The sequence below is a fragment of the Octodon degus genome, unplaced genomic scaffold (genome assembly GCF_000260255.1).
Source record: "Octodon degus isolate 3935 unplaced genomic scaffold, OctDeg1.0 scaffold00050, whole genome shotgun sequence".
Taxonomy (NCBI): domain Eukaryota; kingdom Metazoa; phylum Chordata; class Mammalia; order Rodentia; family Octodontidae; genus Octodon; species Octodon degus.
In genome coordinates, this window is record NW_004524626.1 from 12198508 (window position 1) to 12220562 (window position 22055).

At 51.0% G+C, this 22055-nt stretch overlaps 2 protein-coding genes across 2 annotated transcripts; one reads left to right on the top strand and one right to left on the bottom strand.

Annotated features, from left to right (window-relative positions):
• Window positions 1–1121: 1121 nt before the first annotated feature.
• Window positions 1122–2642, bottom strand: Ubl5 (ubiquitin like 5). The gene is made up of 5 exons (XM_004632866.2): window positions 2531–2642; window positions 2131–2197; window positions 1849–1932; window positions 1679–1716; window positions 1122–1265 (listed from the first exon to the last, which is right to left on the bottom strand). The coding sequence occupies exons 2-5, from the start codon at window positions 2184–2186 to the stop codon at window positions 1222–1224; spliced, it is 222 nt and encodes a 73-aa protein (XP_004632923.1). The 5' UTR covers window positions 2187–2197; window positions 2531–2642; the 3' UTR covers window positions 1122–1221.
• Window positions 2643–10796: 8154 nt separating this feature from the next.
• On the top strand, window positions 10797–17101 carry Fbxl12 (F-box and leucine rich repeat protein 12). Its single transcript, XM_004632867.2, has 3 exons — window positions 10797–11297; window positions 11408–11480; window positions 15803–17101. Exons 1-3 carry the CDS (start codon window positions 11212–11214, stop codon window positions 16622–16624), a joined length of 981 nt encoding a protein of 326 aa, XP_004632924.1. The 5' UTR covers window positions 10797–11211; the 3' UTR covers window positions 16625–17101.
• Window positions 17102–22055: the final 4954 nt, after the last annotated feature.

The window sequence follows — 22055 nt, forward strand, 5'->3', positions numbered from 1 at the left end:
CCTGATGCTTTGCTAAGCTTATTCTAAGTAGGTGCTTTAGACCACTGAGCCATCTCTCCAGCCCAGTGATGTGTGTGTGTGTGTGTGTGTGTGTGTGTGTGTGTCCAGCTCAGCCCACCAGGGGGCGGGGCTGGCTGGCATGTGGTGCTGGGGATTGAACCGCGGTACCTGTGTTTGCTAAGTTTGTTCTAAGTAGGTGCTTTAGACCACTGAGCCATCTCACCAGCCCTCCCCAGCCCTTTTTTAATTTACCTTGTGACAGCATCTTGCTAAATTGACCAGGCTGACCTTGAATTTGCCATCTTCCTGAGTTGCTGGGATTATAGGTGAGTACACCAGGCTCATGGTCTCATATTTAAGGTTGCAGGCAGGAACTGTGGGTACTCATTTACACATGTTGTATCTCCATCTACGCTTCACAACACACCAGCGAAGCAGACATGGTCTCGCTCTGCAGTTCAGGCTGGTCTTCAGCTCCCTATGTCACTCAGGCTGTCCTGGAACTCGCAGTGATCTTCCTGCCTCAGCCTCCTGAGTGCTGGGATGAGAAGCATGTATCACCACGCCCAGCTAACGTCCATCATTTTTGATGGGGAAACTCAAGTTCAGATGTCCAACTCACAGTCCATCCAAACCACAAGCCTATATTGTTAGTTTATTCCTACTGCCCAACCCATAGGCTCCACAGTCTGTTAGGAAATCCCAGGGTTTCCATCAGGAAACCACAGAAAACTCCAGGGCTCTAGCGGCCCTCCCTGTACCTTGCTAATGCAATCTATTTGTGCACCCTTGTGTTTCAGTGTTCTGCTGGGATCAAACCTAGGGCCTAACAGACGCTAGGCAAATCTCTATCAGAGCCCCATTCCCCTATCCAGGAGCTGTTCTACCTGAGCTCTCATTAAGATGCCTCGTTCTGGGCCAGACATGGTGGAACACATCTACAATCTCAGCACTTGAGAGGCTGAGGCAGGAAGATCACTACGAGTTCGAGACCAGCCTGAACTGCATAGCAAAACCCTATCTCAAAAAAAGAAAGATGCCTTGTTCTGATACCACAGTGGTGACCAGAGATCCAGCCCTCCCATCCTAAGCCACCTCTCAGCAAAGATGACAACCACAAAGCAACATCTATGTTTTTATTAATGTGAGTTTTTAAAAACAGGCATCCAACCAGTGTGAGAGGATGGAGAAGAGGGCAGGGCAAAGGGGAGGGGTTCTGCTTTATTGGTAATAAAGCTCCAAGTTCATCCCATCATGGATTTCATCTGAGTAAGGGGTTAAGGAATCTTCACCAGGGGCTTCATTCTCACCCCACCACAGATCATCCAGGTGCCCCCAGCACTCAGCTGCTGGCTAAGGAAGCCCTGTGGGACTGGGCCATTTTGATTTGGAGAGAATCCAAACTATAAAAATAGTGCCTCCCCCTCCTGCATAACAGATGTGCCTGTGTCTTTCTCCACTCTGGTCTCCTGTCCAGCACCTAGGAGAACCTCATAATAAATATTCAAGTCCTGCAACACGGGCCCACCAGCCTCCTCCTCAACAAAATAAACATGGCTCCCATTTCTCAGAACTCACCCGTCTAAGTTACAGGGGTTGAATTTCACACAAGTTTAGTATCGAACAAAGACAACCAGGGCTGGGTATGTAGATCTTCCTCAAGTCAAGCAAAGGATACAGTCCCCAAGAGACACGTGGTCCTTAAAAATCGTGTACCTATGGGACAGACACCTTTCAGAAAGATGCCTAAGGAGGCTCTTGGCCCTGGAAGCAGGGCCCTGAGCCCTCAGCAAAGGGCAGCCAGCGGGGCGCACTGCCCCGGGCTAATACCTCTGCCACGACACTCACCACTTCTTAAGGACGATCTTGTTCCAACGGGTGCCAGTTTGGGCCGCGATCAGTTTCTTAAGGTCCCCGATGGTGTCATCGGTGCTGGGCGCAGGAGTTAAGGCAAATGCACGGGAGAGGTGGAGCGAGGAAGACATTCCAGGGCTGCAAACCTTACCCTCTGCCAGGGCCTGACCCACCCCCTCTCCCGGGTTAACTGCGACTACCTACGTCCCACACCGGGGTGCCCGCCTGGCGCCCAGCACCCCCAGCGACCACTACCTCCCGGCCCTCGGCGGATACTTGCACTTAACGCGGACTTTCTTCCCCAGGCGGTCGTTGCAAACAACCTCGATCATCCTGGCGGGAGCTGTCCAGGGCGGGGGTGGGAGGCGACAGTCAGGAAGGACTTCCGGGGTCTTCCAGACCCCAGAAGCTCCAGCCTACAAATCTCCCAGGTCCCAGGCTCTAAGCCTATCGCTTGCGACTCCTCTTCACCGCTCCGAACCCTCCGGACCTGTGCCCTCTCGGCCGCAAGTCCTGTGTTCCAGTAACCGGGACACCAGGCAGCTGCTTCTCCGCCCCTTCACGTCACCCGCGGGCCCGGCCCTCTGCTTGAGTGCCCACACCGGCTCTCAGACCCGCCGGGACGTGGTCCCGACTACCTTCCCGGACTCCGGTCCTCTCCGCTTGACCCCCTCACCTCGAATCACCCCGAACCCACAGACGCCTCAGCCTCCTCGCTGGAGCAGAGCGCGGAGCCCAGACCCGCAGTAGCTGGGAAACGGAAGCGGAAGTGCGTCACCGGAAGCTCACGCCCCGTGCATGGAGTGCCAATCAACAACGACTTCGGAACTTCCGGTTCCGGGCGTGGGCGGGGTGTACACCGGTAGCTCGCCCCTCCTGGCTTTGATAGCTGAGACTCGGCAAGGTGGACGTAGGGGACTTAGCTGGGGTCCCGACTAATGTGGGCGCGTGGAGGCCGCCGGTCAGCACGGAAGCTGTTTTAGGCCTTTCGCTGACTCTAGAGGGTCCACGGCGGAGATGACCAGTTCCTGAGCTTGATACAGCGTCTCACCATGGGGACCAGGGTTCGAGACCTGCGCTCTCCCTGTCCAGCCCCCTCGCCTAGTGACTTGTACTCAGCTCTCCCCTTTGGCTATTGCGTCTGTCCCCCAGGACACCTGAGATGCAGACCGAGCCGTGAATCAGCGAAGCCGGATCCTGGACTGGAGTCCACGTTGCCACGTTGTGCACAACTACCTTTGCCCGAAGGAGGCTGGAAACGACCCGACTGCAAAACCATTTGGAAACATTTGTACCCAATCCCAGGTTCGTCAGGGCTGCTGGGACTGCTCCCTCCTCCTCCAGGTTGAACCAGACCACCTTTGCCAGGGGACCTGTTGAACGTTCCCTGCCCACCACACAGCACTACCCCAGACGCGGAGGCTAAATCAATTGATTCTGAAACGCAGCCACCACTTTTTACCTGCTCAATCCACCGACTCAAACTAGGATTTGGGATTAGGTGGAAGACCAGAAAGGTTGTGTGGTGGAAAGGACAGGTGCGCCGTGCTGTGCTTTGAGTGCGACCAAGGGTGCCTGTGTTAGGAGCTTGGTTCTAGGGGCGGTGATTCTGGGAGGTGGTGAAAACATAAAGATTTAGTGTTGGGCACAGCGGTGCAAGACTGTATGTAATCCCAGCTACCCAGGAGGCTGAAGCAGGGGGATCACAAACTGGAAGGCAGCTTGGGCTATTGATTTTTTTGGTACCAGGAATCGAACTCATGACCTTACACCAGCCAGGCAGGTACTGTGCCGCTGAGCTATATCCCCAGCCCCAGCCTGGGCAATTTAAAGAGAGTACCCTCTGCCCCTGAAAATAGGATTGGAAGGGACTGAGGGTGGTACTGGGGATGTAGCATAAGGCTCCCGGGGTTCACGGGGGTGGGCTGGAGCCTGAAAGGTGATTGGAGTGTTTTGGTGGTGGTGCCTCAGAAGGGATAGATGTTGGCCTGAAGAGTGAGGTGGTTCCCACCAGCGTGGGTTATTTTTCTATTTATTTATTTATTATTTTAGGGAAAGGTCTACAGGGTGTTCAGGGTCTCATTAGTAGATCCTACTTGTAGTGATCCACCTGTTCACAGCCTCGCAGGTGTAGGAGACACTTCCAGGTCCTCATCTCGGTCTAAGAAGCCAATATTTGTAATCCCAAAGTTACGTTATTGGAATCCCATCAAATTGATTCCAATCTACCACTTACAATGCAACCCACGGCGAAAATAAAGACACTAAAGTATATCTTCAATCATCGGGGAGTCAAGGGTCTGTAAGTCCAGCCATGAAGATGGCTTTCTGGAACCAAGAGAGCGACCCAGGGCCTCACCCAGTTTTATTCAGTGGGGGAGCGGCTTGAGGATTGACTGAGAATTGTGGGAAAGAGACTACTATGAGCTGAGCTAGGTGGGTGGCCTAAATTTACCTCTTCGATATGCAGAGAGTAATCTGCATTATATAATATCTAATGTTTTGGTAAGTCTGGTGCTTCAGCTTTGGTGTAGCCTTTCAAGTCGCAGGAAATCACGGCCTCTTTCTCGAGGCTCGATCCCAGCTATTGGCGCGGAGCATTAGCTCTACCGTCCTGTCTCAACCCGGCTCACATTAAACAGCAGCAGGAAACACGCACACCACCTTCAAAGACTATCACCAGCACCTCAGCTAGACCAGTACATATTGCTTAAGGCCAATTGAAGGATAAGCAGAAGTCCTAGCCAGCTCTGTACATAACAATACAAGGAAATAGGGTCAGGCTCAGTCAAAATGGAGACAGTCGCTCTTCTTTCAAGGAGAGCTGCTCAGGTGGTCCTCCACAGCAGGAGCTGGGATTACAGGTGGGTGCCACCATGCACGGTCCCAATTGCTGTCTCAGCATGCCCTGGGGTCTGGGCCGGCACAGCAGGCCTGGGGACTGAATCCCTGGCCCCTGCCCCTGCTTGCAGGCGCTTTAATCCGCTAAGATGTTTGCGGGCCCTTTATTTTATTTTTAGACAGGGTTTCACTGTGTGGTTCAGGCTGGCCTTCAATTTATTATGTAGCCTAGCCTGGCTTCATACTCATAACCATTTTCCTACCTTAGCCTCAAACTGTTTTATAAAGGAGTTTTATTTAGTACAAATATTTGAAAATTAAAAGTCCAAAACCTGGGCAGCTATGTATCTGGCTTCTGGTGAGAGCCTCGAGAGATAGATAGCATCACAAGGCGAGTTTCTAGAGAAGAAATCACAGGGCAAGACAGAAAAGGCCCAGAGGGCTGGAGGGATAGCTCAGCAGCACGAGCGCCTGCCTGGCAAGTGCAGCGTCCCAAGTTCAATCCTGGTAAAGACCAGAGAGGGATTCAGAGGCCATCGAGCCTCCTTTTTTTTTAAATAATAACCCACACTGACTGGTCATAGTGGCACACACCTTTAATTCCAGTACTTGGGAGGCTGAGTCAGGAGGATTCCCTTGAGTTGAGCATGAGCTTGTGAGTTCAAAGCCAGGCTGAACTACATGGTGAAACCCACTCTGAAAAAAGGAAAAATAAAATAAGTAAACTGTATGGTCTTAAAACACCTCTCTGGATCTCCTTTTCCCCACCTATGGAAAAGGGGTAATATTCCCCACTAGATGCAAGGATTGGTATCAGAAAAATGGTTAGAAGGGAAATGGGAAGTTCAAGAGCAGCCGAGGGCACCATTGTGCCTGAGAAAGTTTTATTTTTATTTTTATTTTTTATTTGTTTGTTTTTTTGGTGGAACCAGGAATTGAACTCAGACCCCTGCACTTGCCAGGGAAGCGCTTATTCCACTGAGCCATCTCTCCAGCCCCGTGCCTGAGAAAGTTTAAAAGCAGCGCGTGTTTGCTGCCCACTGAGGCCGAGGACCACCAGTCTGCTCAGAGTACGATGACAAAGTGAACCTCAGACAAGGGTCACCAGGATGGGCAGAGCCCGATGACGGGCCAGGGCCATGAGGCACAGTGTCTCTGACCTTTATTAGCTGTACAGCTTGACTGGGGGTGTGTGCTGGGGGTGCAGGAAACAGCAGGGGTGAACTGCTGACACAGTTAAGGTTTAAGAATTGAGAGGCCTGGGAAGATAGCTCTGCGGCCTAAGCGCCTGCCTGGCAAGTGCAAGGTCCGGAGTTCAATCCTCGGTACCGCAAAACTAACAAATACATAAGTAAAACAGAAACAATGCATTTTTGCACAATCACACAGGAACAGATGAGAGTTAACTAGACAGGATTTGCTTGAGTCAAAGACCTGGCTCTCATCTTCTCTTGCTCTGAAGTGCCAGAATTTCACGGCTGTTTGCTTAGTCTGCTTCCTCTGGCTACTGGCTAACAGATTAATCTGCCCTTAAGCCAGCTGGGCGCCTCACCACAAGTCCTGTAGGCCTAGGTCAGCCTCCATTTTTGTGCCAGTTATTACTGTGGATTATTGCTTGCTTCTACCATGGCAAGTTGGTTCTCGGCAGGAGTCACTACAAGTCCTGGGTCCTGCAAGGCCGTGACAGTGGCTGCTGCAGATGGTGAAGTTGCCGACAGCCTCCTTTGCCTTTTAATGCTCTTTAGCGTTTTCGTACATGGCTGACATTGGATGGTGGTCAGTTTGTAAAATGGGGTAGGGCAGATGTTGGTTTTCAAATTTTATTTTTTTATGTATTTAGCACAGGGTCGACAGGGTCTCACTACATAGATCGGACGTAATGATCCTCCCAAGAGCTGGGATTACAGGTGCATGTCACCATGCCTAGTCTCAATTGTGTTTCAGCACGCACACCCCGGGGATGAGGCCGGCATAGCTTGCTAATGATCGGACCTAAATGGGAGCTTTAGTCCTGGTTTTTAAATTTTACCTTCTCAGGATTTGATTCAGAGACTGAGCAAGCTCAAGAGGGTGATGCTGAGTTGTTGGCTGGGGAAGACTGGAGAGGGATAGGGAGTGCTGTGGAGAGAACAGGAAAATGAAACCTGAGATTGCGGGGGGCTTGGATTTCAGAGAGGGGCTCGGCAGGGTCTACTGAGGGCCCCAGCCACCCAGGGGAAGCGGGAGGGAAAATGGAAGTGCCTGGAATAGGCATTCCAGGGGTCTTCCTGGAAGGGCTAGAGACAGCAGACCCCGCTGATGCGCGCACAGCCGTGTTCCCCGCAGCACAGCTCACAGCAGCACATCCTGGAGGTGACCTGTGTGTCCCTCATCACCAGATGAGGGCACGACGAAAATCCGTTGTGCACAGTGGAGTACTATTCTGCCATAAAGGATAAATTTGGGTCACTTGTAGGAAAACGGAGGCACCTTCAGACCATGTTTTTGGTTGTTTCTTGGAGGCAGTTTCATTTTGTAGCGCAGGGTGGCCCTAAACTCACTACGTACCCCAGGCTGGTCTCTTTAAGTCTTGGTGATCCTCCAGCCTCAGCCTCCTCACTGCTGGGATTACAGGTGAGGGTCAGTAGGCCCAACTAGAGATCATGTTAAATGAAATAAATCAGATGCATAAGCTTAAATATACCATAATTTTTCTCATATGAGAAAACTAAAGTGTAAATAGCAAAGAGCAAAAGAAAAGACAGACTGGCCGGGGAGACAGCTCGGTGGTCTAAGTGCCTGCCTGGCAAACGTGAGGACCGGAGTTTGATCCCTGGTACTTCATGTCCTGCCGGCTCTGCACTAAGCTGGCCACTGAAACCAGGTGTGGTTGTGCATGCCTGTAATTCCAGCACTGGGGAGGCTAAGACAGGAGAATCACTATGAGTCTGAGCTGTGTAGTGAGACCCTGTACCACAAAAAAAGAATAGGAGATCTTTGGTAAGTGGGAAGAGGATCCTGCGGTGGGGAAGGGAGACAAATGGAATTAAAAGAATTAAGATATGTCATATACTTCCCACAATGAATGTAATTATGTATTCAAAATGTATAATTAAAAAATAAATTAACAAAATAGATTGCTTTTTATTTTTATTTTTTCAGAGCTGGGGATTCAATTCAGGCCCTTAGGCTTGCCAGGCAAGTGCTTATTCTACTGAGCCAGCTCCCTGGCCCTAGATTGCTATTTTTGTGCCACTAGGAGTTGGTGGCACTTGTACCCCAGCATTGGGGTGTCCCCCTCCACTCTTCTGCATCCTGGCTGGGCCTGGCGAAGGGCTGAGAGGCAATCTTACTAGGAAGGATCAGTTACGAGGAGCGCTTGAGCTGACAGTTGCCTACAGAAACGAAGATTCTGAAAGGCAGTCCTAGACCAGCGGCTCAGGGGTGTTTGAGTTGAGTGACTCATGTAGTTCCTTTGGTCTTTCCCTCTGTGGTCATAAATGCGAATCATAAATCACTTTATCTGTGGTCCTTTTGCCTGTGTGTGTGTGTGTGTGTGTGTGTGTGTGTGTGTGTGTGACTGGGAATAGGGAACTCTCTTGCAGGCTAGGCAAATGCTCTACTACTAATTGCATCCCCAGCCCTGTTTTTTATTTTTTCTTTGGAGACAGGGCCTCATGAAGTTGCCCTATGCTGGACTCAAATTTGCAATCATCTTGCACCAGCCTTCCAGAGTGTTAGGATTACAAGTGTGCACCACTGTGCCTGGCTTTGTGTGTTTTTTTTTTTTTTTTTCCCCCTACCAAATTAGAAAACATTAAGGAGTTTGAAGCCAGGCTGGTGACATATTCTTGTGATTGAAGCAATTAGGGAAGCTCAGGAAGGATAATCAAACCCAAGTCCTGCCAAGGCAAACTGGGGGGGGGGGGGGCAGGGAGATGGCTGTTAGAATAAGTGCTTCCCTGGCAAGCGGAAGGGCCTGAGTTCAATCCCCAGTTTTGCCAAAAACAAAAACAAAACAAATCAGTGAGACCATGTCTCAAGAAAAGGGGTGGCTTAGTGGTAGAGTGTCCCTGAGTTCAATCTGCAGTACCTCTAAAATAACCACAAGAAAGGTAAAGAAAAACCAGTGTTTTACTTGGTATTTCTCTATGGCTAAGTGTAAGCACACATTGTGTGTATGCTTGCACACATGTGCACACTCCAGTGTTTGGACCCACAGCCACCTGTATGCTGGCAGGCACTCTACTACTGAGTTGCAGCCCAAGACTTTATTTTTTATTTTGGTACTGGGAATTGAACTCGGGACCTTGCGCTTGCCAGGCAGGCACTGGGTCACTGAGCTATATCCCCAGCCCCAAGACTGCGTTTTAAAACAGTATCAGCATGTCTAATTTCTGCTTTTGTGGGTGTATGTATACATTGAAAACATATTTATTGCTTTCATAGGATCTTGGTGGAGTGATTTAGAAAAATGAATTCACAATTAAATCTCTTACGAATTCTGACTCATCAAACTGACTTATTCCACAGAAATAAAAGCAGGATGTTTGTATGATGGGTGCGTATGTTTACATGAGACTACTTAGCTGGAATATTATTTTTGGTTAACATCTGGAAACAACTTGAATGCCCATCAATAAAAGAATGTTTGAATAAATTTTAATTACTTGTACAAGATTTTTCTTACAGTGGGAATCGATCCCAGGAGTGCTCTACCTCTGAGCTAGAACTCCAGCCCTTTTTTTAAATTTTGAAACAGGGTCTAAGTTGCTTAGGTGGGAATTGAATTTTCAATCCTCCTGCTTCAGCCTCCCTCAGTGTTGGAATTACAGGCGAATGGCCAGGAAACCCAGATCACAAACGGCTGGTTTTTTTAGGGCTGGGGAGATAGCCCAGTGGCATAAGCCCCTGGTTGGCAAGCACAGGCTCTTGAGTTCAATCCCCAGTATCCCAAAATAAATAAATTTTAAAAACCCACAAATAGCTATTTTAAAACTCGGTGATCCCTGTAGTTTGTAACGAGTGTCAGTGTCAACTCAGGACAGTCTGTGGAGAGCAATTTGGCAGAATCCAGCACAATTTTTAACAGGCTGCTGAGCCGAGCCACCGGACCTTAAGGAGCGAGAGCCGCCGTCCTGCCGCCGGCCACGCGCCCCGCGGCCCCGGCACCCCACCCGGATCCGGTCAGGGCTCGGTCTTTGTTCTAGGTTCTGTACCTCCCGGGACTTGAAGGTCTTCCCGGGGCTCGCCAGGCCTGACCCTGTCGTTCCCCAGGGCCTAGTCCCCCACCCCGACCGCCTCTTCCAGGTTGGTCCGCCTTTTTAAAAAAAAAAAAAAAATTTATTTATTTAGTGTTGTGTGTGTGGCCAGTTCAGCCCACCAGGGGGCGGGGCTGGCTGGCATGTGGTGCTGGGGGATTGAACCGTGGTCCCCGTGCTTTGCTTAGCTTAGCTTGTTCTAAGTAGGTGCTTTAGACCACTGAGCCATCTCACCAGCCCCTGGTCCGTCTTTTTATTGCGACGCGGGAGATCAACCCCGAACCTCACGCCCGCGCCGTCCAACTGTACCGCCAGCCATAGGCGTGGCTCAGCCGGCTGCCCGAGTTTTCCAAGTTTGGGCCTCTTCCCGAGCTCGCCTGACCCCTCCACCTGAGCATGCTCCCCAGCCGCGTCCCCCTGACCTTCAGGTTTAGGGCGCACAGCCACCGGCCCACCCCAGCCCAGTGCCGGACAGCCAAGCTCCGGCCTCGCCGCGGGCCTAAACACGCCCCTTGCCTGGCCCCGCCCACCATCGCCCCGCCCCTGCCCCGCCCCAGTCACGCTCACACACTCGGCACTCCAGTCCAGCTACGCCTACGTCCAAGTTACGCCCTCCCCGGTTGGTCCTCGTCTCCCACCGTACCTCCAGGTCCTGGCCACGCCTTCCGAAGCGAGCCCCGGCTTCCCTCAACTCCGCCTCCCGGGCCTCGGCCCGCCCAGGCCCCGCCCCTGCCCCGCCCCAGTCACGCTCACACACTTTGCGCTCCATTCCAGCTACGCCTAAGCTCAGCTGACGACCGGCCGGCTTGGTCCTCGCCTCCCACCGTACCTCCAGGTCCTGGCCACGCCTTCCGAAGCGAGCCCCGGCTTCCCTCAACTCCGCCTCCCGGGCCTCGCCCCGCCCAAGCCGCGCTCCGCTACGGGCTGCGTCCTCCACCCGGGCCGGGTCCTCGCGGCGCCCCGCCCTCCCTAAGCCATGCCTCGGGGGTGGCCCTCGCCCGCCCCGCCCCGTCCTCAGGCTCGCGGAGCTCTCCGTCCGCCGGGCGAAGTCTGTGTGAGTCACTCGCCGGGGCCGCAGAAACCTCAGACTGGCTCGACCGCTGGATTCAGCCAGGTTCCGGTCATAAGAAAGCGGCGTTTATCGGCGGGCTAGTGGAAGTCGCGGCCACCGGCTGCCCGCCCCCGGGGGCTTGTCCGTCTCTCCCCCATCTAAGCACTCCCGGAGGGGAGTTTCCGGTGGCCGCGGCCGGAAGCGGGTGGACGCGGCGGGGCGATCATGGCGACCATGGCGGACATGCCGGACTCGGTCCTCCTGGAGATCTTCGCCTACCTCCCGGTCCGGGACCGGATCCGCATCTCCAGGTGCGGCCCCGCGCCCCGGGGGGACAGAGCCGGGCAGGGGCCTCACCGCGAGACGCGGACGCGGGCCCCGCGGGGCCGGGCTCGTTCTAACGGCCGGTCCCCTCCCCCAGGGTCTGTCACCACTGGAAGCGCCTGGTGGACGACCGATGGCTGTGGCGACACGTGGACCTGACGCTCTACACGGTACGGGGTTCCAGGGCGGGGCGGGGCCGCGATCGCCACCTCCCGCTGCGGGGGTGTCGGAAGTACTGGAATTGGGGGCGTGGGGGGTGGAGACCCGGACTTTAGGTTTTCAACCCGGTTGTCCGGGGGACCATCTCCGCGCCATCGATTATCTACTGCTTTGTCGTCTACGAGCCTCAGTTTCACCATCCAAGAAAAGGACATAAACGATGATACCCAAACCCTGGGTTCGGTCTCCAGCTTAGCACTGCACCGCCTGTAATCCCAGCACTTGGAAGTTGAGGCAGGAGGACGATCGCTGCGAGCTCGAGGATAGCCTGAACTACAGAGCGAGACTTTTCTTTCAGAAAACAAAATAATAATAATAATAACAATTTTTAAAATTACCTGTCGGGGCTGCTGTCAGACTTCACCGAGTTCGTGCAGGGCGTACGGAAGGCGTACAAAACCGTGGCTGGCATGTACTTGCATCGCTTACATGATAGTTTATGATTATGTTATCAAGTATTTCTTACTGGTACCTGTTTGCAGTACGTAGTGATTGCATTCATTTTGGCGAGATGGTATATATACATAACATAATCTTAATCCTATAAAATATTGAATACCTACCGGTAATTTTCAAGGGGGGATATTTTCTTAGACAGGGTTTTACTATGTAATTTAGGCTGGCCTTCTCCTCACTTTGTAGCCCACGATGGCGTCGAATTCGCAGCGATCCTTGCCCAGCACCTAGCAGTGATTTTAACGGAGAAATTATTTTAAGTCCACTCATGTCTCCACATTAATTTCCTGAGTTCTCCAGACGATTTCCATGTTTTCCCATTTGCATTTTGCTTTTCTTGTTTTTATAACAGTTAACTGCTGCTTTGTTTATGAAACATTTTAAAATCTTCAGAACATACATAGAGGACTCTATCATTAACCACCCAGATTTCACTTTTGACTTTATTCACTGCAGACCATGTATAGTGTACATATGTGCATATATATGTATAAAGATTTATAGATTTGTTGACCTTTTTGACATCGTTTTCATAAGTAGCCAGTGTTATAAAGAAGACCTGTCTCTTTCCATAGTATTTATTTCCTGGGTGAATATCCATAAGCAGTATATACAGCACTGTTAATGCATTTGGTGGGAGGGTGTTAGGGCTCAAACCCAGGGCTCAGTTTGCTAGGCAAACACTACCATTGAGCTAAATCCCCTGCTAATGCATTGCTGGCCAGCGCAGCCTGCCCTTTGGTGGGGCTGGCCCAGCATGCGGTGCTGGAAGCTTGTCTAAGCAGGCCACTGAGCTAGCTTGCTGGCCTCTACATTTCTGGTTAGATAATGCTGTTTTACTGTATATGTCATCACAATTAGCTTTCATACATTGCCTTTAAGATTCTTATTGGTGCCAGTTATGATGAGCCCCTGTAATCCCAGCACTTGGAAGGCTGAGGCAGGAGGATCTTTGTAAGTTGGAGACCAGCCTGGGCTACATAGTGAATTCAAGCTCAGCCTGAACTACATACTGAGACCCTGCTTCATAAAAACAAACAAGGATAGAAAGATTCTTTTTTTTTCCCCATAATTTTATTGAGAAACAAATAGCAATGAGACAGTTTCAAACCAAATTGGTAGGACAGTTTCACTAATTAACACATTGCATACTAGAAAGATTCTTAATAACACATAAAAATCAAGTTCATTTCTTTCAACTGCTGTTTAATGAATATGCCAAAATTTATGTATTCACTTTACTATTAATAGAAATTTAGGGTATTTCTGACTTTTTAGTATTACAGTGTCATAAAGTAGCTTCTCAAACTTTTTTTTTGAGATGGGGTCTGTGTACCCTGGGCTGGCATTGAACTATGTAGTCCAGGCAGGCTTAGATGCACCACCTGCCTAGCATTGTTTTAAAAAATACTAACACAAATGCAGACTTAAAGATACAAAATAATAAAAATTCAGGTGTCCCTAATTAAGACTTAATTACAGTCTCTCTCTCTCTCTCTCTCTCTCTCTCTCTCTCTCTCTCTCTCTCTCTCTGTGTGTGTCTCTCTGTCTCTCTGTCTCTCTGTCTCTCTGTCTCTCTCTCGGGCTTTTTGAGACAGGGTTTCACTCTGCAGTTCAAGCTGGCCTTGAACTCACCGTGTACCCCTCTGTGAGTGTCCTCTTTCTCCCCAGAGGCAGCACACACTCCCATTGCTTCTGCAGCCCAGAAACACAAACAGGCGCATATTGAGGCAGCCCTTGGTATCTGTGGAAATGGGTTCAGGGTGCCCCCAGAGGCTCAGAACCCTTCTGTAGAGTAGTATAGGATTTGCATAGTCCCTCACCCTTCCTCCTGGAAACTTCAGTCATGTCTAGATGACCTGGACCTAATATAATATCAGTGCTGTGAAAATAGATGTTATACCATGTTATATAGGAATGATGACAGAAAAAAGTCTGGCTGGGTGTAGTGGCACTCGCCTGTCATTCCGCAGGTCAGGAGTCTGAGGCAGGAGGAAGGGCAGGAGTTTGAAGCCCGCCTGGACTATATAGCAAAACTGTTTCAAAAAAGGGAACAAAAACAAAAGCCTACATATGTTCAGTGCAGATTTCAATGCAGACATGGGTGGATCTGACCACAGTTGGTCAGATCCACCCATGTGGAGCCACCGTTTCAGACAGCTTACTGTGTTCTTTGAAGATAAAACAGGTGGCAGTGATGTTCTACATTTTAAATTTCAACAGAAACTCTCGGATTGCTTTGCGCAAAGCCAGAGCAGTTCCCCCCAGCAGCCTGAGCAAGTGTGCTTCTCCACCTTGGAGCTCACATTTGATGAGCTTAACACTGTTTCAGCATCCGTTGTTCTCTGAGAAGTTACCTTTGTCCACTGGCTTTGGGCCCACTTTGCAGTTCGCTGGCTGTGGTTTCGGCCCTCACACCAGTGACCAGCATTGCTAGTGGGTCAAGCCAGGCTTACAGGTCTAAATTGCCAGGAAGCCACATGTAGGTTACACCTGTAACCCCAGTGCTTAGGAGGCTGAGGCAGGAGGGTCCCCAGAAATTCAAGGCCAGCCTGGGCTTCATAGAGAGACCCTGTCTCAAGAAATCAAAATAACAATAAATTTGTTCTGGAAGATTTGATTCCTATTATCACAAGCAGGCAACCAGCTATATGCTTATGAGCTGGGGTTTTCGCTCAGTGCCAAACCCTGTGCTTAATGTGCACTAGGTCCTGGCTTCCGCCCCCAGCAGAAAAAAAATTAGATAAATAAACTGAAGGTCTATGCTGTGCAGTTTCCTTTCTTTCTAAGGTAAAAAATGCATACACCAGATTGCACTGTGTTACTGGTTGTCTTTTGTTTTCTGCAAATTTCTCAGTTACTATTTATAGTTCTCACTGTTACTAGACCATGCCTTTAGTTCTTTTGTTTTTTTGTCTTGATTTTTGAGACAGGGTCTCACTGTGCCTTCAATGTACTGTACAGCCCAGGCTGCCTCCTGCCTCAGCCTCCTGTGAGCTGGGATTACAGGTGTGTGCCACCACCCTTGGAGCCTTTTTTTAAAATATAGCTTTGGCTTACTAGTCTTTTTGAGTCTTGCTGCATGCAGTTTATTCTCCCAGAGGGGGTACTAGGGCTTCCTTGGCTTTGTTAGGTCAGAAGATGACAAGAATCCACTCTGTTGGCAAAGTCAGGTCTACTTGGGTCTTTCCTCCACTGGATTTATTCAGAGAAGGATTTTTTTTATTTTTTATTTTTTTATTTTTTTGCTGGCTCACGCTGCCTTAAGGGCAAGTCTGAGGGGCTGGGGAGATAGCTCAGTAGAATAAGTGCAAGTGAAGGGCCTGAGTTCAATCCCCGGTTCCGCAAAAAAAAAAAAAAAAGAAAGAAAGAAAGAAAAAGAAAAAAGGGCAAGTCTGGTACAACATGTGGGGCTTGAACTGCAGTCCCTTACCCTTGGCTGATTTTGCTGAAGAAGGTGCTTTAGACAGCTGAGCTAACCTGCCAGCCCCCTCCACTGGATTTATTCAGAGTTTTAGCGGGGCATGGGGCACAGTGGCACAACCTGTAATCCCAGCACTAGGGAGACTGAGGCAGGAGAGTCGCTGTGAGTTTGTGGCCAGCCTGGGCTACATAGCAAAACCCTGTATCAAAAAACCAAAAATCCCCAAGGTCTTAGTAGTCTAGATGGTGAGTCTAGTGGTCATGTTTTCTGGGCAGGGGAAGGGCAGAGGCCAGGGGGCAGCAGGAGCCACACCAGGGTGTCTGTCAGCTGCAGGGCTGGGCCTGGGAAGCTGGGAACCTCTCCTCCAGTAACCGTGACCTCCTGCTCTTCCAGATGCGGCCCAAAGTCATGTGGCACCTGCTGCGCCGCTACATGGCCTCCCGGCTCCACTCCCTGCGGATGGGTGGCTACCTCTTCTCGGGCTCCCAGGCGCCCCAGCTGTCGCCGGCCCTGCTGCGGGCCCTGGGCGACAAGTGCCCCAACCTGAAGCGCCTGTGCCTGCACGTGGCGGACCTGAGCGCGGTGCCCATCACCAGCCTGCCGCACACGCTGCAGACGCTGGAGCTGCACAGCTGCGAGATCTCCATGGCCTGGCTGCTGCGCGAGCAGGACCCGCGCGTGCTGCCGCAGCTCGAGTGCCTCGTGCTGGACCGCGTGCCTGCCTTCCGCGACGAGCACCTGCAGGGGCTGCCGCGCTTCCGCGCCCTGCGCTCGCTCGTGCTGGGTGGCACCTACCGCGTCACCGAGACGGGCCTGGACGCCAGTCTGCAGGAGCTCACCTACCTGCAGAGGCTGGAGGTGCTGGGCTGCACCCTGCCGGCCGATGGCACCCTGCGGGCCATCAGCCGCCACCTCCGCGGTGTGCGCAAGCTCCGTCTCACGGTGGGCGGCCTCTCTCCAGCAGGGCTGGCCCACCTGGAGGGGATGCCCGCGCTAGAGAGTCTGTGCCTGCAGGGGCCCCTCATCACCCCCGACATGCCCACCCCGGCCCAGATCATCTCCTCCTGCCTGACCATGCCCAAGCTGCGGGCGCTTGAGCTGCAAGGGCTGGGCTGGGAGGGCCAGGAGGCGGAGCGGGTCCTGTGCCAGGGGCTGCCACACTGCGTGGTCATCGTCAGGCCCTGCCCCAAAGAATCCATGGATTGGTGGATGTGACCCGTGCTGGGACCCATCCTGGTGTCCACCGTGGAGCCCCTGGCCCTCGGAGCAGCACAGTGAAGAGGGAAGCTACTCAGGCTCCAGGGGGCTTGGTAGCGAAAGCCAGGGCCTCGGGACCTCAGACCATGCCAGCTGTTGCTGGCCAGCTGTGTGGCCTTCGGCCTGGCCAAGCTCTGGATGTGCAGGTCCATCCAGAAATGGCTAAGGCCAGACCCCCTCCTCAGGGGACTGCAGTGCCTTACACTACAGCAGGGGCCCAGCGCGGTGCCCTTGGGGCCACAGGGATGTGTGTGGGTGGTGGGCGTGGGTACACGGGGTACCACCCTGTATTCAGTACCCAAGCACGCTGTAGGCAAATCAAGGGCAAGTTGACTTTAGTAGTTAAAATGTTCCTAAAGGTGCTCATGTATTTTCTGAATTTTGTATTCTTACCTTTTCACAGTATATATTATTTTGCTATTAAAACACGATCATTTTTCAAAAGAAGCATTGTTTATTTGCTCTACAAACACCATCCCCCTCCCCCACAGGCACTAGTCTAGGTACCAGGCCACTGAGGGACTCAGGGAAGACAGTGACAAGCAGGAATGATGGCAGGGTGGCACACTCCAGAGGTCCGAGTGGTGAAGAGAAGCCAGCCCAGGGCCGCAGTGGGACAGGAAAGGCTGGGCTGTGCGTGACCTTGACATTTTCCGGAGCAGGAAAGAGGTCTGCTGCCCGGAGAGCGGGGAGAGCACGGTCTGGCAGGGTGTCGCAGGTGGCTCAGGTTTCAGGGCTTCAGAAAATAACAACCCTTTTCTGTCAAGTTAGAACCACTTGAAAGACGCAGGTGACATCCTGAGCGTTACTTTTTTCTTCCTTTGTGGGATAGTGGCATTGGGAGTCAACCCCAGGGGCACCCTACTGTTGAGCCCCACCCCCCAGCCCTTTTTATTTTTTAATTTTGAAAGAGGTCCCAGTAAGTTGCCCAGGCTGGCTTTGAATTTCAGTCCCTCTGGCTCAGCCCTTGAGTGGCTGGAAGCCTGGAGCACCCCACGTGCCTGGCATGCTGAGTGCTACTTCCAGCCCCCGCCTGGTCGGACATACCTGCGGCTGTGCCCAGATCTGAGCTTGCCACCTGCCCGGAGGCCAGGGCACCTCCGGCAGTGGCAGAGCCAGGAGAGATGGCCTGGCTGGCCCTTCATTCTAGGAAAGCTGGAGCTGTTCCATTCGGCAGATGGGGCAGAGCGACTGTCCCCATGTGGCCACATGTGGCCTGGGTTGTGGGTGGCCCTCTGTGCTTAAGGTCAAAACTGTTACCAGACTTAGCAGTTCCAGCCTGGGACATCTCAGGGACAGGCTGGAATGTCAGGATTGAAGTCACAACTGGGGACACGGAAGGAGATGAACCAAAGTCATACCAGATTTGGTAGTTCATGCCTGCAACACCAGCACCATGGAGGCTGGGGCAGGAGGATCAAGTTAACTTTGAGACCTGTGTAGGTACATATTGTGACTCTGTCTCAAAACAAACCAAGCAAAAAATAGAAGGGCTTGGGGAAATGATTAGGTCCTGAGAACAAATCCCTCACTTGGGGTTAGTGCCCGATCAAGGCCCCAGAGAGACCCCTACCCTTTCTACCACGTGAATTGCTACGAGTCTGATCTGTGTAGTAAGACCCTGTAGACTCTGAACTAAATACATTAAGAAAAAAAAAAAAAAAAAAAAAGACGGGGCATTGAATCCAGGGCCTTCAACCTGAGCTACATCTCTACCTTTTATTTTTCATACAGAGATGGGCCTCATTAAGTTGCCAAGTGGCCCAGGCTGGGCTCCAAATGGTGCTCTTCCTGTCTCAGCCGCCCAGAGTGCTGGGATTGCAGGCGCGCGCCCCCCACCTCACTGGACTCTAACATCAGACCATGTCCCAGCCTCCAGCCTCCTATTCTTTCCCCCAAACCACTTTCTGCTCTTGTCAGCGTGGTTGCCTTAACTTTCTGATCCTCCCGACTGGCATCTGTCCTAAGCCTCCCTGATTCTACCTTTGCTTCCTGAGACTCCATGAATGACAGAGATCTCCTCCACATGTGTATCAGGTAATGCTGCTTCGGTCGCTCCGAGCCGTTCGGTGGCTTCTCACTGCACTCAGAGGAGAACCCAAATCGCGGTGGTACACACCTGGGAAGCTGGAGCAGGACGATCACTGCAAATCTGAGGCCAGCCTGACCTACATAGGGGAGACCTTGTCTCAGAAAGTAAGACCCCACATTCTTGCAGTCATCCAGGTGGCCCTCTGTGGCCTGGCTTCCCCTTCCCTCCTGCATAATGCGCACACGCACGCCACTCCAGGCCCTGACTCATGCTGTGTGTGCTGCACTTGCTATTTCTTCTGCCCCCCAAAATCCACACTTTCTAAATCCCTTCAGCATGATCCTGGAGAGAAGTGGAAGTGCCACATGGAGATGACTCTGGGTCTTTTCTCCTCTGTTCAATCCTTCCTCCAACCCCATGTTCAGCCCAAGCAGGCAGCAGGCAGAAGTTTCAACCCAAAGATACAGTAGAACAAGCCAGGCATGATGGTGCAAACCTGTGATCCCAGCACTTGGGGGTGCTGAGGCAGGAGGACTACACGAGTTCAAGGCCAGCCTGGGCTATGCAGTGAGACCCTGTTGTCTCTAAAAAAATAAAAATAAAAGATACAGTGAGACATAGAAAATGCTTTTTTTCCCCTTTTCTGTGGTGCTGGAAATATGACTTAGGAGGGCTGGGGAGATGGCTCAGTAGAATAAGCGCTTCCCTGGCAAACGCAAGGGCCTGAGTTCAATCCCCGGTTCCTTGAGAAAAAAAAAAAAAAAAGATGACATAGGGTCTTGTGAGTGCTAGAAAAGTGCTCTGTCACTGAGCTATACCCCAGGATAAAATACTTTTATTTATTTTCTATTTTTTAAAGAGAATAAAAAATAATTTAAAAAATTAGAAACAATATAGAACTTCACTAAGAAGATGATAGGAATTCAGTGATGGTTGCTACACTGCATATTGTCTTCAAATTAGTTGTTCAGATTACGAGACATAAGCATGCAAAGTTGTTCAGAAAAAGTATTTATTAAGCATTAACTGTTCCTTTCAATAGACCAGTAGAAATCGGCAGTACAATCATCCAGGCTAGCCTATGTGTATACGTGTATTTTCCCCTTTTGTCCTTTCCCTCATCCCAGGTATTCCTTCCCTTTGAACAGGGTCTTTTCCTCTCACAGTATCTACTGTACCTTTCAGATTTTACTCTTTCAGGTTCTTACACGAGGGAGACAATGTGATGTTCACACGTGGTCTGATTACACTTAAAGACACAGAGCTCCTTCACAGGGGCTTCGGTAACCGCTGTATCCTTCAAGTTTTAGTATATGTGCTGCCAAAGCGAGCCCTGAAAATGCTTTTTGTCCTCTAGTTTTTGTTCTATTTTGTTTTTTTGAGACAGGGTCTTGCTATGTAGTGCAGGCTGGCCTTGACCCTGCACTACCACAGCCAGCTGAAAATGCTCATTTAAAATTAGAGTTTCCCAGGAAGGAAAAAGTGTAATGGTTCATTAAAAAAGCACAAAAACAAAAACAGCTGCCTGAAGCTGGGTATGGTGGCACACATCTGTAATCTCAGCACTTGGGAGGCCAAGGCAGGGGGAGTACTGTGAATTTGAGGCCAGGTGGGCTACACAGTGAGTTCAAGGCTATCCTGAACTGCACAGGATTAAAAAAAAAAAAAAAAAAAAAAAGCTACTTGAGACTGCATGTAATACCGCTGGAGTCCAGAAGGTGGCAGAATGTTGCTTGATTTGCCTTATAAAGTTCAGGCTCTCACCAGGAATTGAGCAAAGTGCTGTTCTACACCCCTACCCCATTTGCTTGGGAGAAAGTGAAAAGAGCCATGTGTTGGGACTCTGCTGTATCAGCCGGTACTGTGATTGATATCTGTGTTGTTTATTTTTATTTTTATTTTTTTATTTTTTTTGTGGAACCAGGGATTGAACTCATATCCTTGTGTTTGCCAGTCAAGTGCTTATCCTACTGAGCCATCTCCCTGGCCCCTGGCTTTTTTTTTTTTAAACACTCTTGCTGATGTAGTTTGGGCTGGCCTTGAATTCATTCGCCTCGTTAGTAATGCTCTTTCTGCTTCAGCCTCGCGAGTTCTGGGCCACAGGAGCTGAGATTTATTAGGGCAGCAACAAGGGCTGGTGAGATATCTCAGTGGACTAAGCACCTGCTTAGGCAAGCACAGGGACTGGGGTGCAATCCCTGGCACCGCATGCCACACTGTCCCCATCCCCAGGCGCGCTGAGACCAGGTGCACTGAGGAGGCTGAACACAGGAGGATCACTACGAGTCCGAACTGTGTAGTGAGAACCTGTATGAGATACATAATAAATAAAAAGCTAAAGCAGCAACAGGAAAAGGCAGCGTTAACTGACTTTGCACCAGGAAACCACAGAACCCAGTGGCAGGGGGCTGGACAGTAAAATCGCCAGAACGAACACAGTGTGCAACAATGGGTATGGCACTATGCCCCTCCACGGTGTGTGCTGCACCCAGCTGTCACGCAGTGGGGTTTTTGGGGCCAACTACCTACTGGTGACATCATGGTTGTTTTGTCCCATGCGTGACCAACCACCAAGTTTAGCTGACTTAGCATAAGGGCAGGAAGGGAGTTCCTGCAGAGAGCACACCTTTGCCCAGTTCTCTGTGTCCCTCAGATAATTTTTTTTTTTTGAGAAAGGGTCTCAATATGTACTCCAGGTTGACCTTGAACTTGTGATCCTCCTGCATCAGCCTCCCAAGTGCTGGGATGAAATATATGTCACCTCACTTGCCAATCAGACGATTCTCATGTGGATATTTTGGTCCCTGTCTGCTTACAATGTCCCCAAGTCTTGGCAAAGAGTCTTGGGTACGTACACACAGAGGCATTTGGGGGACATGGTGCTAAATACTCTAGTTTCTCTCAGGAAAGATCTCTCCCAGTCTAAAAACTAACACGTTAGTTTCAGGGATGTGGGAGAAGACACCAGAGCCCCAGGCTACAGACCGAAAGACCTCGTCCTGACGCGGTAGGCAGCATGGGCTTCGCATCTCTGAGTCTCCCTCGACTCTCAAGTCTTTCCCTGGGAGGGATGTGGGGTGGCCTGGGCGGCTGTGCACAAGCAGCAGTAGGGTTTGTCTCACAAGGAACCCCAAAGTTTTCTAATAAACTACCAATGAACCTACCCAATCTTTGTCTTAAAAGAGAAATAGCATGTTTTGTGGTTTTTAAAAAAATTTTATTTATTTGTGTGTGTGTGTGTGTGTGTGTGTGTGTGTGAGTGTGTGGCCAGCTCAGCCCACCAGGGGGCAGGGCTGGCTGGCATGTGGTGCTGGGGGATTGAACCGCAGTCCCTGTGCTTTGCTAAGCTTGTTCTAA

Excerpts from the sequence above, each read along its gene's own strand:
- Ubl5 (XM_004632866.2), bottom strand. The coding sequence starts at position 2,186 with ATGATCGAGGTTGTTTGCAACGACCGCCTGGGGAAGAAAGTCCGCGTT. Across the intron at positions 1,933-2,130 it reads AAAGTCCGCGTTAAGTGCAA|CACCGATGACACCATCGGGG; the intron begins GTATCCGCCGAG and ends TCCTGCGCCCAG. Across the intron at positions 1,717-1,848 it reads AAGATCGTCCTTAAGAAGTG|GTACACGATTTTTAAGGACC; the intron begins GTGAGTGTCGTG and ends TCTGTCCCATAG.
- Fbxl12 (XM_004632867.2), top strand. The coding sequence starts at position 11,212 with ATGGCGACCATGGCGGACATGCCGGACTCGGTCCTCCTGGAGATCTTC. Across the intron at positions 11,298-11,407 it reads GACCGGATCCGCATCTCCAG|GGTCTGTCACCACTGGAAGC; the intron begins GTGCGGCCCCGC and ends CCCCTCCCCCAG. Across the intron at positions 11,481-15,802 it reads TGGACCTGACGCTCTACACG|ATGCGGCCCAAAGTCATGTG; the intron begins GTACGGGGTTCC and ends CTGCTCTTCCAG.